At 32.2% G+C, this 18361-nt stretch overlaps 1 protein-coding gene and 1 long non-coding RNA gene across 2 annotated transcripts in view; both read right to left on the bottom strand.

Moving 5' to 3' along the window:
* Positions 1–3264: 3264 nt before the first annotated feature.
* LOC127708814 (U4/U6.U5 tri-snRNP-associated protein 2-like) overlaps positions 3265–18361 on the bottom strand; it is a 44793-nt gene continuing 29696 nt past the window's right edge. Inside the window, exon 14 of the mRNA XM_052213955.1 lies at positions 3265–3627. Coding sequence (XP_052069915.1) covers positions 3550–3627 — 78 coding nt within the window. The 3' untranslated portion in view covers positions 3265–3549. The remainder of the gene's footprint in view (positions 3628–18361) is intronic.
* On the bottom strand, positions 14337–16641 carry LOC127708832 (uncharacterized). The gene is made up of 2 exons (XR_007985402.1): positions 15836–16641; positions 14337–15333 (listed from the first exon to the last, which is right to left on the bottom strand). It is a non-coding gene; the product is annotated as an uncharacterized LOC127708832 (long non-coding RNA).

The following is an 18361-nucleotide window of genomic DNA, read 5'->3' as shown; positions in this document are numbered from 1 at the left end:
ACTTTATCTTCACAATGTAATGTAATGAAATGTATCCTTTAATAAAAATAGATTATTATCTAATGAAAATGATATTTGCAAATCTGGACACCCAAACTGGATCAAGTAAAAATTTAACATTAACACACACAACAAAAATAAAATACCACATAACAACTGTGACATCTACCTTCAAAACACACAAGACTTAAAAAAAAAATAGTTATAAAGCAATTTTTGACAACTCCTGACTAATCAATTGAACAGATACAATCATTGATACATCTCAGCTATACATAAACTTATTAATTTCTGTTCAAAGTGAAATAACTCAATCACATAATAAGTAAATTTCTGGTTTCTAAAAGGGTCCAAAATTCAAGAACGAGAAAAGCTAAAGTCGTGAAAATTGAACTTCACCTTCATTTAGTCACAGAAAACAACATATAAAAATTTAAAAAAATTTCATCAAAACAATTTTAAGTAAATAAACGGACACTGTTTGGCAGCCCCCCACCCCCCGTACATACCCAAATCAATAACTGATTTTTTCTTCGAAAATCCGGTTAAAAACTTGTAAGTATAATCAAAAAGTTTGGTTGCTGTCTCATCGACAACATATTACTCTCCTTGTAATTATGTGTAGAAAAAACTTAAATCTCGACTTCTTTCATACACCATTTTAAAAGTGTTTCTGATAGTCCTTATCATGATACATGCTACAGAAGTCATGTATATTTGGGAACACTGTCTTTCCCCAGGTACTGGAACTTCAATATCAATATTGAAAGGTATTCAAGGCATGCTTTTGAACTATAACATAATACATTTTTTGTACCACTACCATTCACTTAGAGACTACAACTATAAAAGGAAAAGGATAATGCATGTAGAAGAATCTTAAGACTGTACATGTCTAGATTCAGATTCAATATTTTATTCTCACCACTTGTATAATCTATATGATATCTATAAACATATCTTTCTATGCAAGATCACAAGAAACCCAAAGTTAACCATCATGTCCAAACTGATGCATATATCTTGTTTGAATTATATTCTACAAATATCTAACCAGTATTAGGATAATTGCTCTCTCATTGAAATACTGAGTTGACATTTGAAATATAGTACCACAACTGTATGCAACAGCTAAGTGCAGTGCTGAATGACATTTGCATTTTCTGGGTATATGTAACTTTGTGAAACAATCTTTGAATGATATCATTTCGAATTTTCAATATTTTAATTTCAGTAGGTTACATTTACAGTCTGCTTTTGATCACCTGTGAACAAATATGGGGGAAAATGGCCTTAGTGTCCAACTTACCAAACATACTATGCATTCAATTGCAGTCCAGATTACATTCACCTTGCATACCACTCTACCTATTTTGAAGATCCTAACCAACTGATATATTAATAAACTTGTTCTTGTCCTGAATAGAGGCATGAAATATTTGCAACTGGACATTAATCAAACAGCTTAGTAAAATACACACAAAAGACCAGAACAATTTCTCATTCAATATACTGGTACACAAAAGACAACCACTGGTATTTATGAACTAGCCTACAGCAGATATAATGAAGGTTTCAAAGAAGGAAACTAAAAGGATGTTTTCATTATATACATGTATCAACATAGGTTTCTAAGAAATAGGATAGTGACAAGTGACAACTTCATGAATCTGAAGATATATCTTGTTAGAATTATATATTTCAGATATCAAACCAGTATCTGATTTTTAATATATTTTTTTTTTGGTATTAATTAACAAACAGGTTCTTAAGTAAAAGGAAAACAGGAAGTGTTACTGAACTTCAAAAGAATGAAATGATTGGATATGAGGGTAGTTGCTCAATCATTGAAATACTGAGTTAACATTTGAAGTAAAGTATCAAAATTGTATAACATTTGAAGTAAAGTATCAAAATTGTATGCAACAGCTAAGTGCAGTGCTGAACAACATCTGGATTTTTTCATATACATATATCAACATAGGTTTCTAAGAAATAGATCTTGCAACCCAAAATTTGACCAAACCTGACACCAGTACTTACATAAAATAGGATGGTGACAAGTGACAACTTCATCAATATGTACCAACAATAAAAACATTCATGAAGAAAGTTGTTTATTTTTGTCTTCAGATTTTTCAATTGAGAAACCAATAATATTTGTATAACATAAATATAATCCAGAAGTCTATGGTAGGCAGAAGTCTACGGTAGGCAGAAGTCTACAGTAGGCAGAAGTCTATGGTAGGCAGAAGTCTATGGTAGGCAGAAGTCTACGGTAGGCAGAAGTCTACGATAAACAGAAGTCTACGGTAGGCAGAAGTCTATGGTAGGCAGAAGTCTATGGTAGGCAGAAGTCTATGGTAGGCAGAAGTCTACTAGGCAGAAGTCTATGGTAGGCAGAAGTCTATGGTAGGCAGAAGTCTACTAGGCAGAAGTCTATGGTAGGCAGAAGTCTATGGTAGGCACAAGTTTACGGTAGGCAGAAGTCTATGGTAGGCAGAAGTTTACGGTAGGCAGAAGTCTATAGTAGGCAGAAGTCTACGATAAACAGAAGTTTACGGTAGGCAGAAGTCTGTGGTAGGCAGAAGTCTACAGTAGGCAGAAGTCTACGGTAGGCAGAAGTCTACGGTAGGCAGAAGTCTACGGTAGGCAGAAGTCTACGGTAGGCAGAAGTCTACGGTAGGCAGAAGTCTACGGTAGGCAGAAGTCTACGGTAGGCAGAAGTCTAGGGTAGGCAGAAGTCTAGGGTAGGCAGAAGTCTATGGTAGGCAGAAGTCTATGGTAGGCAGAAGTCTACATTATTGTTTGTACTGAACAACAATTGTGACATTTTCCTTATTTAATCCAATTCTAAATGCTCCCTTTATTAGCCTAACAGGGGAGAGATGAATTATAAATAAATGAGTATTTATTTTGTGTTACCTGGTAAGTTTAATTCTTGACATTTTCAAGAAACCCAATAGTTTTTTGGGGAAATTCTGTCTTTTCAAGGGTCATATAAGATACTCAAATGTCACAAACCTCAAAAACCAACATAATTTGCGAAAACGTACCATGTTTTTGACAAAAATACTAACGAATAAGGATAGCAAAGAATTTGAGATTGAATTAAAGTATACATTTGTGAGAAACAATGTTTTACTTCAAGAGACAAAAACTAATTGCTGATATGGATCTGGTCATAACATTACACTGTTGTTGTGAATAAATTGGTAAAGATAAACCTGATCAAAGTGGACCATATTTAGCAAGCACCAAACGTACATTCAATAAATTTATTACAATAATATATTCAAAAGTTCTATCAGTGTTCAAAGTTATTTATGCAGCCATGAGAAAACAAAGAACAAGCATGGACAATTGGTCTGCAAAAGATGCATTTAAAAATGCTTCCCTATTATTTGTCAATGCTTTCATTTTATGCTTCATTAATTCCTCTCTAAAGTGTTTATTAATCAGTGAAGTATTACATTCAGTGTTTTAAGCTTTTTTTATTATTTTACATTTCATACAATGTTTATGATTTGTCCTAACAGATCCACTGAACTAACTCTCCATAGTAACATTTTCTTCTGTTGATTTTCCGTATGTTGGATTTGGAATATCTCTTCTCAATTCAAATATCTGAGAAAAAAAGGAAAAAAGATAACATTAAAAAGAAAAGACATGAAATAATATCATTGACATAATTGGTGAGGAGACTGAAATTTTGGAACCCTTGATGTGTCAATGGTCTCTGTATCTAAAAATTTCACAGTAGTTTATAACCCATTGACTAGCCTGAACATTCTATGGACACACACATGTAGTTAATGTAATTTTTGCTTTCTGGGACTATAAAAAAACAACTTAATGCCCCCTCTGCTATGATGGGGGCTTAAAACAATGGTGTTACCACACACTGATCTACTCATAATATTCTATAAAGAGTCAAATGAGAAAACAAATAAATGAGGAATGTGTCCATGGGACACAGATGATGCCCCCGCTTGCATATCATATTAAGTTATAAAGGGACATAACTGAAGAACAGTAAAAGTGATGCTACCAAAATTTGTACTTGATCTGAGTTTTGAAGTAATAAGTTTTGTGTATAAGTTTCATAAAATTTGGTTGAGGCAAACTTAAGTTAGAGAACGGAAACGAAAAATTCAGCAATTTTTCTGTTTGTAAAGGGGCATAACTCTAGAACGGTTAAAGTGACACCACCAAAATTCAAATTTGATCTTTATTTTGTGGTAATAAGAATTGTGTATAAGTTTCATAACATTTGATTCAGGCAAACTTAAGTTAGAGAACGGAAAGGAAAAATTGAGCAATTTTTCCATTTGTAAAGGGGCATAACTCTAGAATGGTTAAAGTGATGCCACCAAAATTCAAACTTGATCTGTATTTTGTGGTAATAAGCATTGTGTATAAGTTTCATAACATTTGGTTGAGGCAAACTAAAAGTTAGAGAACGGAAACCATGGGATGTATGTACAGACGTTCAGACAGACAATGGTAAAACTGAATGCCCCCTCCGCTACGGCAAAGGCATAAAAATCAGGGATAGTGGAAATTTTCAAGACCAAAAGTATTTAGACTGTCAATTTAGACTAGATATTAAAAAAAATAATATTTTTGACCGTATGGGTACACTTACATGGTCATGATTGAGACAAACCATTTGAGTATGCAGATCATTCACATACAGTCCAAAATAAGTAAACACAGCACTACTGTGAGTAATACTGAAATTGAAACTTCGTCAGATTTCAACAAGATACATGTATAAAAAGGATACACTATAAAATAATATAATATCAAGAAATATGGTAACAAAGAAAACCTGCATTTGAATATAAAAAGTATAACTAATTGCTGCATTTGAATATAAAAAGTATAACTAATTGCTGCATTTGAATATAAAAAGTATTACTAATTGCTGCATTTGATATATAAAAAGTATAACTAATCGCTGCATTTGAATATTAAAAAATAACACGGCACTCATATAATCCATACTTTGTTCAGTCAAGTGTTGTCTCATTTTTATACTCAAATATGGCGATAAGCTATACTATAATGATCTCCATTTTGTTACCAGAAATAACATATTAAAATTTGAAAAGCATTGGTTCAACAGTTCATAAGATATTGAAGGGAAACAATGGGAGCCTCCTGCCATGCATCCCCAAATCAATACCTGGATTTCCATCGGAAAACCCACTTAATAAAAAAATTGGCACCCATTGAAGTCACCTATTTTTCACTTTTGTATTTTATACCGTGTACTTGTATAACATTATGCTATAAATGAATTTTTATTAGCAAAATATATTATAAATTGACAAAATTGTATTACATAGAATATTAATGATCAGATAAATATTGTCTGAGCCAATAAGCATGTAACATAACAGTTTCCTCAGATTACTGCATGGATACACAACAGTAATCCTTGACATTTTATTAACCATTATCAAAATTATTTAAGAGGTAATAAGATCAAATAAAAAACTAAATCAATAATTTGAAATTTTTTAAATGGAAGAACAGTCAAAAGAAAAATCCCTTAAGATATTCTCTAATATTTTTTTTCATTTAAATTGACATAAAGTATTCTTGACTAGACTTTCATTGCCTATATATACTGCAGCTGTGCTATTTGCGTAATCAAATTGCATTGACCGTATATTCATTTGTGATATACAGTCACTTACCGTATATCGCCTTGTTTATGACGTTGACAATGAGTTTCCGTAGAGTTTTATTTATGACGCCAATAAACAATACAGGTTCACGGAAATTTTATGTTGTCCGCTTCAAATAAAAAAAGGATTTTTACCCTAAATATTTCATTTGGAACAGTTATAGGAGTTGCAGTATATAAAGAATAACCATACATTGTCTCGAAATATAATTTTTATTTGTACTCGGTTCAAAGCAGGATAGAAATGCTCAGCACAGCCTTGCTTTCTACCTGTTTCTAAGCCTTGTACAAATAAAATGTGTATTTCGAGACAATGTATGGTTATTCTATATATGTCAGCATTCAGTACAGATATACTAATCAACATAATACTTTCAGAGTAGACTAGACCTGCCTTATTCCTGCTGACTTTTTTATATGTCTAAGAACTACAAAAGCCACTAGTAAACTACAGATAAACATTTCTTGCTTCCTTGTAAGATTAACAAATTTGAGGTCACTAATAGCATTAAATTCTGAAAAATTTGAGAATTAAACTAAAAAGTGAACACAGAAATTAAAGATGAAGGACAGATGGAGCAAGGGTTATCAATGCCAGATTAAGAGGTAAGGCCAGGGGCAGTTCCTCCCTTATAAGAAGCAAATATAGTTAATGCATTGTGAAAATTACAAATATATATTTCACTTTGACAGATATAAAATAATGATCCCCTCTTTCAAAATACTGAAGCTGCAATCTGTATAAAGGATTCTTGGAGTAATTACTTGTAAATTGAAGGTATCAGATTTTGGATGAAATTCATAGCATTGGTAGGCAACTTGGATAGAATTGCATTTGATTTTCTAATTTCCACATTTCAAGTTTGGAAAGAAGGTAGATGAAAATTAGATTAAAAAATTACACTCCAGCTAAAATGAGTTCTTGGTAATTTAGTAAATCTCAAATCATGTAAGTTGTCACATGATAATTTTGGCTGTTATATTCAAGGATAATTGGGTTGTACTCCCAAAGATTAACATGATTATGGCCTCCAATGATAACTTTGGCTGTTATATTCAAGGATAATTGGGTTGTATTCCCAATGATTTACATGAATATGGCCTCCAAAGTCCAAACTATTGGACTTGATGACAAAATTTCGAATCTGAATATTTTCACTATTGAAACAATATTTCCATTAAAATTTGAAATTGTTATCTACCCATTTAAAGTGTTGATTTAACAAGAGGAGGTGTTTACACTATGATAGTACTAAATTCCATCTAACACCTTATATTATCCTTAAGAAACTATAATTTATAACATACTGAGTGACTTTCTACATTTAAATACCATTATGATTACAGGAATAAGTCTCATCTGAGTATCCCAACAACGTAGACTTAACTGATAATTGTCTTGAATAGCTTTATACTCAGCATGAAGAGATAATAACACTACAGTAAAAGTAGACCAAGAAATCTATTTTAGACCAAATGTGACAACCGGTTCATGTTACTTTTGTGAAAAAGTTTTTCAATAAGTGAAGTTGAGTTTTGTTTGTCTGTACACTGTCTCTTTAAACTTGTTTCAAATTCAAAAGTAATAATTGTATGTAACAAATCAATTACAATGTCAAACAGGTAATCAAATATTGTATTTTTACTTTTAAACAGTAGTTTAACCTAAAGCACCAAAACTGCCACCCATCTGTAAATTGTAAATGAAATTAAAAAATTTTAAAGCTGAATTGTACAAGTTTCAAGCTTTCAGAAAATGTCACGTTTTCAAATAACCATAAAATCCAACAACTGTCACAGTATCCCCACTTCCTCCCCACCAAATTGCCTCGGTACTCTTGTATTCCCCTCAAGTGCAGGAAGCAATGTGTTTAAATACCGGCCAGATCAAACCAAAGACTTTAAAATTGGTATTTGCTGCTTCTCTGCTAAGTATGCAGCATTAAGGAGTAACAGCAAAGACTGGTCTGCTCTGAGTCAGAATATTGTGTCTAGGAAGGGTGACATGTCTTCCTGAGAACTGTTACCTTGTGAACTAGAAATTTAAAAATCCAGCTTAGCGTGCTGGTCTAGTACAAAGCAGGGTGAATATTCATATAACATTAACGTGTTCTCAACCTGAATATGCATTTAATTTGCCTCTGGACCTTAAACAGCCATCCATCATCATCATCATTCACCCCACCAAAGTCCCCTCAGTAAAAATGGGTTAACCAGAATGAAACGCAAATGTGATATAATTCTTAACATTTACATTGCATAATTATAATAGGTGTAAACAGCAATCATTTTCATAAAATTTTCAAATGTCAAGAATGTAATTCAATAACAAAATGCAAAATTGATCTGTAATTACCTATTGAAATTAAGCACAACCTTATAATGGAGATAATATGAACAAAACCAAGAAAATATTTAGAAATGGTTTTAGATTATATAAGACTGATAGATTGATTGGTTGTGTTTAAAACTACACTTAGCCCTCTTGGCTATATCATGGCAGTCATTTTTTATTGGTGGAGGAAGCCAGAGAACCTGGAGAGAAGCACCCATCTTTGGCTGGAAAACTGGCAATGCTAGTCAATTAAGAAAAGAATTGAATGCTCATTGCCATGAGTGGGGTTCAAATTCACAACCACAGTGTTGACAGGCTATTTTATTGTTAGAGGGTATTTCTCACCCTACTTGGGATTGTTATGTCGTTAATAGAAATAAAACATTGAAAAATTATATATCTTACTTTAGAAATTTCTTACATTTTTCAACAGTAAGGGCTTTTGGCTGGCGTGATACACTCATCAATTTAGTAATAATGGTTTTTTCTTCTGATGGTCTGGCACATTTTAATTTCAAACTGGCCTATCTAGATCAGGTGTTTTTGTTTGAATGTCTTTTTTTTTTCGGAGGAGTTGGATGTTGGTCTGGCTTGATTTGGTGTGTTGTAATGACCAGTATTTTTGGCGATTCCTGTTTTCCTTTTTATGTATTCTGGGTCAGGCTTACATCATTAAACATAGAATCAATTCAGGTGATCTGTTTATAAGTTCTACAGTAAATGCATCAAAAGCTATTGTCTTATATGAAGAAATTTCTAGCACTATTCATAATTGTAAACCCCATTAACTCTTCATGAAATGGACTATTTTAAAAATTCAATTCTAGTAAATTACTTTTCAGTCTCATTACCCCTAAAATAATAAAAGACATCTTGACCCAATCAAAAACATAATAATACAATGACACTCCCAAATGAGTATCCCATTATACAGTACCATTTCAGTATTGGTCCATCGTGTTCATTTGTAGTAGCAATCTTAAATCAGACCTCCCTAACTGTATTTACAAAGTTAAATATATTGTTAGTTAAAAGACGGAATCAATTTCAGGTTATTCATTATCTGCAACCCCAGCCTTGTAAAATGGCAGAGCAGTTAACAACGAGGAGATACTATCAGCAGAGAGGGTGAGGTATGAAGTTTTATTGACATATTAGGTTCAATTTTGGAAGCCATTTTGTAGGGCCAGAAAACTCAAAACCAATCATATCTTATTAGACATTTGGTCCATTTGAAGAGAAAGATTTAAAAATCCCAGTGAATGATAAGCATTGCTAACGGTAAGTTAATGTACACTGTCAGGGATCTGAGATGACAGACAGGAAAGACGGACACAATTTAAAATATTTCAACTGATCCATAAGACTTATCAAGCAAAATTTGGTTTCATTTGGCAGAAAGGTTTTAAAGGAGATATTGACATATAAGTTAACAAATGGGTGCTCTTTTAACAAGGCCTCACTTCATAAAATATCTTTGACTTAACTCTCAGTTTTTACCTCAAGATTACGGCAAATCTAAGCAAATATCACCACCTAATGACTGAGTTTTAACTTAACTTTGTCATATTTAAGCCACAATGAGCTGCCAATAATAATGTATTTTGAATATGTACTCAAAATCATCAACTCCAAAGTATGTTCAATAACCTCAAGCCAAACTGCTGTCTATCAGTAAGTGAAATGGTATAATCAATCATTTCCATTTCTTGCAGACGACTTGTTACCCAGCCATATGGAAATTTTAACAAGGTTTATAATTGCCTCACTGATTTTTTTTAATGTCTCAGGAGGTATTTAAACTCGCTTTAATATCCTATAAGTGTATTGGTAAAATGTTTTTATCAAGGAGAAAATATCATAAAATGGAAATTAAATTGATATATAGCAATTAAACATTTTTTCCAATCCATTGAGTGCTATTTGTTGGTATTTAAAGTTTATAAATTTCACAATACAATGATCATATGACAGCTAGGTTACCTATTTCACCAACTTTCCTTTCATTCCATTTTATAAAATCATTAAAAACTTTAGAATCTTTCCTTTCATTTAATTTTATAAAATCATTATTGACTTTCAAACAAAGATCTGGGAATCCTCTAGCAAACTTTGCACATCTTTAACTAAAGAAAATTGTTTCACAGTAAGAATGGTTTAAACTGAATCATTATTTTTAAGATTTAAAAGATGAAATTTGCTAGAAACTAAATTTGCTTAATTCTGCAAATACATTTTACTCAAACAAATATCCATCTAGTCATTTAGAGGCTTACAGGTTTCATTTCTGAAAATATAGACCATGCAATTTACTATAGGAACTCCATTTATGGCTAAAACTGTGCCTCTTTTACTATGAAGTTTCGGAAAAAATTATATCCTAGAATGGAAAGTTGATATGCACTACTTTTTTATTCAAAGGTCAAAACATAGGGCTGTGTGTCATATTTTCAACATTTATATGCCCTGAACTTCTAAGAGTTTAAAATTATACTAAATTTCTGAACTACCCCTCCCTTCACTTTATGTCTTACTCAGAATTCAATTCCACCGCCTACCATGTGCATTTATACTGGTAACATTCCCAAGTTATGTCTCTATGAGATGAAACATAGAGATCATATCTGGGAACCAGTACATAAACAAAACAAAATATCTATGAATATTATATATCTCCCTAAAAGAGGTGAGGTTTATGAAACAGCTGTATTTACAAAGTGCAACCTACAACAATTTTGACTTTTCCATGATAAACCCAAGTGATGAGAGAGATTTTTTCTCTACCAATACCCTCAAATACCCCAAAAATGAAGTTAAAAATGGACATAACTCTAGAACAGTAAGTGACTCACTGCCCAAATTTGAACTCTGTCTGCTAGTTTTCGTTTTTAGCATTGTGTATGAGTTTAATAAAATTTGCATGAGGCAAACTTAAGTGGGTATGCCTTGGTAACCCCAAATTTTTCCACTCGTTTAATTTTTCTTATATTTACACCATCAAACGGGTATGCGTCTATGCATCATCTGACAAAGTCTTGTTGAAATTTACTGTTGCATTTTATGTTTATGGTATATTAAATATGACCAATTTTGGGGTACCCTAAAACGGTTGAAAACACTAGTAGCATATATTATTGTGTGTTTTTGCAGTTTTCATTTGGAATACCAATGACTGTTAAAATGTGTAGTAGAAACATATTTTAAAGTAATTGTGAATTGTCATGGTAATATATGTAGCCTGAACATATATAAATAGTTCAAAACTATTGAATAAGTCAAAAATTCTGCCCAGTTCAGATTACATATTTATTTTTTAAACTTTGCCAGTAAAAAATTTATCGTTTAATTTCTGAAACAATCATTGTTTATTAAACTTCAAAATCACAATTTTTTGTTGAATTTGACTGTTGAAATTTAAAAATTTTAAAAACAATTTGGCTTACAGACATAAGAAAAAAAGATTTTTTTTGGACAACATTCATTTTTTTCCTACAAAACCTTCTAAACTCCCTTTTTGCGTGACTTTTGTGTGTTTAAGTAAAAACTGTATGGTCGCAACAACTATAGTCGAGTTTATAAGTAAAATCAGTAATATTCTGTATGGGATGATTACACATGGGACGAATTGACATACCTACATTAAGATATGTAATGTTGATTTCTCTCCCCATGGCTACAAAATGCCCCTGTCATCAGACAAGCAGATGCTAAATTGAAGGTTTTGACAGTCTGTCACTATCTTAGTTCTATCATTGTGCTAATTTGTGTTATCTGTTTACATAAGATTGTACTAGGATGGATGTTCAGATCATATCTTCTATAATGTTGCCTTTTGTATTTGAAAACCAAAGACATACAGTTAATTACAGCCTATGAATCAAAAGCTTATACATGTAACTTCATTATTCAAGCTAATTTTTTTCCAATTCAATTTTTCCCAAACCTTGCAAGATTTCAAGAGACATTCCAAAAACTCCTCAATACATAGTTTTTTTTCAAAAGCATTTCATGTATGAATGTTAATTTTCTAACTTTTCAGCTTTTGATTTTTGAATCTTAAAAACATGTAATTCCTTAATTTAATGCTTGGAGGAGTCAAACTAGTCCAATTTTCTTATATATGCTCCTGCATCATTCTCATAACCAAATGTAAACAACATAAATGCTTGGTCACTGTTTTAATTACTACTAGGTTAAAACACACAAATGACTTCCAAAACCTTTGTAAGAGTTGTCTCTCATACCCCAGTTCTACCCACTTAAGTTAGAGTGCAGAAACTAAAATGGGACGAACAGAAGAACAGACAGACAGAAAAATGGACGGTCAAGTGTAAAACTTAATGCCCACCGTTGCTCACAGAGGGAGCATAAAAAACTTATGCACAAACTCATAAAAGTGAAAATATAATATATATAATAAGAACAAACAAAATTTATTATCTGAAATCTTACAAAGGTTAGCTTTATTATTATAACGATTTATAGGTATTCTCATGTTCAAAACAAAGATATTTATAAAAGAATTTCCCAGGTTCTTTTCCTTTTCCATTCAAAATTAAAAACTTTTCATTAGTTTAAATTATGTATTAGTGCCTGCTGGGACACTATTAAAAAATAGGAATGAACCAACCTAAAAAAAAAATTCTCAACCTATATGAAAATCATCTGACCATAAATTCAAAAAGGTCCTGTCAGCTTATGAATAAGTGTAGCATTAAATTACTCAATAAAACACATCTAATATTCTATATAATCAATCCTGAACTATTAAAGATCCAGTTTCCACAAAAATGTTTAGTTTAAACGATTTATAGAATTACAAGTAGATGAATAAACTGGATCAATATCTTGTGTTTTAATTATAAAAATTCATGACTGGATACTAAATCAATTTCCCGCTTACAAAAAGATTACATTTGCTTGTCACTTAGTTCTCATGGAGAGCTCTTAAAGTCTCATGAATTCTGTCGCTATGTTATTTAACAATTATATTCTACAATCTGGTATCTAACTAAGAGTAATTGACATGCCATAAAAAAGTCCACTTATTGTATTGAGAACTTCAAATGTAACACACTGAGGTGTATCACTGAAGTATTACTTATCTACATATATAAAAATTAATGTCATGTCTTAAACCTTTTCAACAATTTGATTATGTGTTTTTTAGGAACTCTTAAAAGACATGTTGAAAATTGGGGAGACTTTGTGTGCATGCATCATAATGTCTGATATGTAACACATATATTTTTTTCTACAAAAGGTTGAACAAATTTGTTTTTAGAAATAAACAAAAACTGGGACCTTGTAACAATCTTTAGATGTTATGCTCCCTCCCCCTACCAAATAAACAGCCTTACGATCATAGCAGTCTCCTTTTTTAAAGAAGTGTGTACTGATATTTTTGCAAGATATATATTCAAAGAAAAGGCAATATCATGCTAACATAAACAAGAGGAATACTGGGTCTAGACTGCTCCTTTGTGAGCAATTGATTTTAAACTATCAGCAAACAAAATAAAACTGTACTGAAGATCCGAAAATTGCTTACAGGCTACCACTAAACATTTACAAGCTCTAGACCAAATATAAATTCTTTCAATCCATAGAAGCCAAGAAAAGTTTGATGACAAGTTTTTGTGTACAATGATTGTTGTAAAATTTCAAACTATTGACAAATAGAGAGGTGACTAGATAAGCATTGCAACTATTTGCGACACAGGTAAAAAATACACAATTATTGAGTTGCTCCTAGAAGCATATATCACTTTTAACTTAAGTAATAACAAACTCTTTCTGTATTTTATTTCAATGTTCTATTTATGATAATGCCAACCTACAGAACTAATGACAATAGATTTAAATCAATTTTACCAATCATAATTTTAACTTCAAAGAAATGTAAATTCTGCAAACTGATAAGATAATAGGTAAAAAATGCAAAACTTGACAAAAATCATCATTTAACTGCAATTACGCCTATATGGAGTCCATTGCAGATTTCAGTTATATAAGATTTTTGTAGATCTTGTATTGCTGTTTATCTTGGTCATATAAGGAGATACACAAAAAAGGCGAGAAACTGGCAGATGCACACAATCAGGGTTTCCACTGGCAGTCGCCATTTTCACATTTTGCAAAAAAAATAGAATTGTCAATGTGGCGATTAAAAATCAAGAATTTGGCGAAAGAAATATAACGGTTCGACTTCATCTATCTTGTTAATTTTGTTTCAGGTTTCTCAGACTTTTTCCCTGATCAGACAATACTCATATTTCATCTTGAACTCCTCATGCGTATCAATTTTGTCAGAAAATAAACTAGAGGCTCTAAAGAGCCTGTGTCGCTCACCTTGGTCTATGTGAATATTAAACAAAGGACGCAGATGGATTCATGACAAAATTGTGTTTTGGTGATGGTGATGTGTTTGTACATCTTAATTTACTGAACATTTTTCCTGCTTACAATTATCTCTATCTATAATTAACTTGGCCCAGTAGTTTCAGAGGAGAAGATTTTTGTAAAAGATTACTAAGATTTACGAAAAAATGGTTAAAATTGACTATAAAGGGCAATAACTCCTAAAGGGGTCAACTGACAATTTCGGTCATGTTGACTTATTTGTAGATCTTACTTTGCCGACATTTATCGTTTTTTACAGTTTATCTCTATCTATAATAATATTCAAGATAATAACCAAAAACAGCAAAATTACCTTAAAATTACCAATTCAGGGGCAGCAACCCAACAACGGGTTGTCCGATTCATCTGAAAATTTCAGGGCAGATAGATCTTGACCTGATAAACAATTTTACTTCATGTCAGATTTGCTTTAAATGCTTTGGTTTTTGAGTTAAAAGCCAAAAACTGAATTTTACCCCTATGTTCTATTTTTAGCCGTGGCGGCCATCTTGGTTGGTTGACCAGGTCACGCCACACATTTTTAAAACTAAATAACCAAATGATGATTGTGGCCAAGTTTGGTTTAATTTGGCCCAGTTGTTTCAGAGGAGAAGATTTTTGTAAAAGATTACTAAGATTTACGAAAAATGGTTAAAAATTGACTATAAAGGGCAATTACTCCTAAAGGGGTCAACTGACCATTTCGGTTATATTGACTTATTTGTAAATCTTACTTTGCTGAACATTATTGCTGTTTACAGTTTATCTCTATCTATAATAATATTCAAGATAATAACCAAAAACAGCAAAATTTCCTTAAAATTACCAATTCAGGGGCAGCAACCCAATAACGGGTTGTCCGATTCATCTGAAAATTTCAGGGCAGATAGATCTTGACCTGATGAACAATTTTACCCCATGTCAGATTTGCTTTAAATGCTTTGGTTTTTGAGTTAAAAGCCAAAAACTGAATTTTACCCCTATGTTCTATTTTTAGCCGTGGTGGCCATCTTGGTTGGTTGACCAGGTCACGCCACACATTTTTAAAACTACATAACCAAATGATGATTGTTGCCAAGTTTGGTTTAATTTGGCCACGTAGTTTCAGAGGAGAAGATTTTTGTAAAAGATTACTAAGATTTACGAAAAATTGTTAAAAATTGACTATAAAGGGCAATAACTCCTAAAGGGGTCAACTGACCATTTCAGTCATGTTGACTTATTTGTTAATCTTACTTTGCTGAACATTATTGCTGTTTACAGTTTATCTCTATCTATAATAATATTCAAGATAATAACCAAAAACAGCAAAATTTCCTTAAAATTACCAATTCAGGGGCAGCAACCCAACAACAGGTTGTTCGATTCATCTGAAAATTTCAGGGCAGATAGATCTTGACCTGATAAACAATTTTACTTCATGTCAGATTTGCTTTAAATGCTTTGGTTTTTGAGTTAAAAGCCAAAAACTGAATTTTACCCCTATGTTCTATTTTTAGCCGTGGCGGCCATCTTGGTTGGTTGACCAGGTCACGCCACACATTTTTAAAACTAAATAACCAAATGATGATTGTGGCCAAGTTTGGTTTAATTTGGCCCAGTTGTTTCAGAGGAGAAGATTTTTGTAAAAGATTACTAAGATTTACGAAAAATGGTTAAAAATTGACTATAAAGGGCAATTACTCCTAAAGGGGTCAACTGACCATTTCGGTTATATTGACTTATTTGTAAATCTTACTTTGCTGAACATTATTGCTGTTTACAGTTTATCTCTATCTATAATAATATTCAAGATAATAACCAAAAACAGCAAAATTTCCTTAAAATTACCAATTCAGGGGCAGCAACCCAATAACGGGTTGTCCGATTCATCTGAAAATTTCAGGGCAGATAGATCTTGACCTGATGAACAATTTTACCCCATGTCAGATTTGCTTTAAATGCTTTGGTTTTTGAGTTAAAAGCCAAAAACTGAATTTTACCCCTATGTTCTATTTTTAGCCGTGGCGGCCATCTTGGTTGGTTGACCAGGTCACGCCACACATTTTTAAAACTAGATACCCCAATGATGATTGTGGCCAAGTTTGGTTAAATTTGGCCCAGTAGTTTCAGAGGAGAAGATTTTTGTAAAAGTTTACGGACGACGGACGACGGACGCAAAGTGATGAGAAAAGCTCACTTGACCTTTCAGGTCAGGTGAGCTAAAAATCAGCTGATTGCATTTCATATCGATTGGCTTCAATGGGCTAATTAAAAAAAGGTGCTAACTGGATTGTTTCATGAAAATGTGTGGCATCACATCACCTAAAGGATTGTTTTTACAACTTTGATAAAAATAATTGTTTTGAAGGAGGAACTTTACAATCCTTTTAGTAGCACACCTGTTTTAAGCATTATTAATGTCTCAATTTTTACTTTTGACGATGGTTCGGAAAAGGAATCTATTTGTTCTGAAGAAAGGACTCCAAAGTAAGAAAAATCTCTGATTTTAACCTCATGTTCCCAGAAGTACATGTATCTATAAAAATTAATTTCAAAAAAATTTTGTTCTAATTGAGACTGTTCATTTATTACAATGCAGGATATGAAAAAGACATGTAGAATTATAATAAATGAGACAACAATGCTGCAAACTGATTTTTATTTTGTTAGCAAGAAGGAAAACAAACATGTTTATGTGAGTTGGCGAAAAAAAAAATTAAGAATAGTGAAAAAAATATTGTTTTGAGGAAAAAGAAATTGACCCAGAGGAAACCCTGCACACATTATACACTCAGCAATTTGTATGGGGTTTAATAAAGTTTTTTTTATTTCTAACACACTACTGTCTTCAAATAAAACAAATGATTTGAGAGGCTATTACATATACAATACAATGACCCCTAACGATTTAAATGCTTCAATTGGATAAGTTAACATTTATATTGATCTATCACAAGTAGATCCTATCAAACTAACTTAAGCAGAAAACTTAACATTGAAAATTGCTAATTAATTCAAAGTCACTGGACCATGTCCTATGTGGCAGGGCCTCAAAATAGTCATCAAACTGATATATACAGATAGTTATGTGACGTCATACAAAATACATTGATCTATCACAAGATGATCCTATCAAACTAATTTAAGCAGAAAACTTAACATTGAAAATTGCTAATTAATTCAAAGTCACTGGACCATGTCCTATGTGGCAGGGCCTCAAAATAGTCATCAAACTGATTTATACAGATAGTAATGCGACTTCATACAAAATACATTGATCTATCACAAGTAGATCCTAACAAACTAACTTAAGCAGAAAACTTAACAATTGTTGACGCCTTTGCCAGAAAAGCAATCCCTATGTCTCACTTTCTGCGACTTTTGTTTAGTGGCATAAGAAAGGGCTTACTTACAAGGAAACTGTTTAAATACCCTTTCTTATTGTATTGTATTGTATGTACATATAGTATTATAACATTTTCCATTATCATTGTCAGAGATGGGAAAAAGAGGTATTTGTCATGAACATGGTGTCAAAGCATTTTATCATTAAAAACTAGAGGCTCCAAGGAGCCTGTGTCGCTCACCTGATATTTTTGTTTACAACTGATGCATGAAATAATGCAACCATCATACTTTTGCTTTAGTTTCAGAGATATAAGCTAAAAACTGCATTATACCCCTTTGTTTTATTTTTAGCCATGTCGGCCATGTTGGTTGGCCGGCGGGGTCATCGGACATATTTTTTAAACTCGATACCCTAATGATAATTGTGGCCAAGTTTGGTTAAATTTGTCTCAGTGGTTTCAGAGGAGAAGATTTTTGCAAAAGAATACAAAAATTTACGAAAAATTGTTAAAAATTAATTTTAAAGGGCAATAACTCCTTAACGGGTCAATTGACAATTTTGGTCATGCTGACTTATTTGTATATCTTACAAGTAG

Source organism: Mytilus californianus, unplaced genomic scaffold (genome assembly GCF_021869535.1).
Source record: "Mytilus californianus isolate M0D057914Y unplaced genomic scaffold, xbMytCali1.0.p SCAF_7, whole genome shotgun sequence".
Lineage (NCBI taxonomy): Eukaryota > Metazoa > Mollusca > Bivalvia > Mytilida > Mytilidae > Mytilus > Mytilus californianus.
The sequence above is the reverse complement of the archived record's forward strand: the minus strand, read 5'-3'. Positions and strand labels throughout refer to the sequence as shown.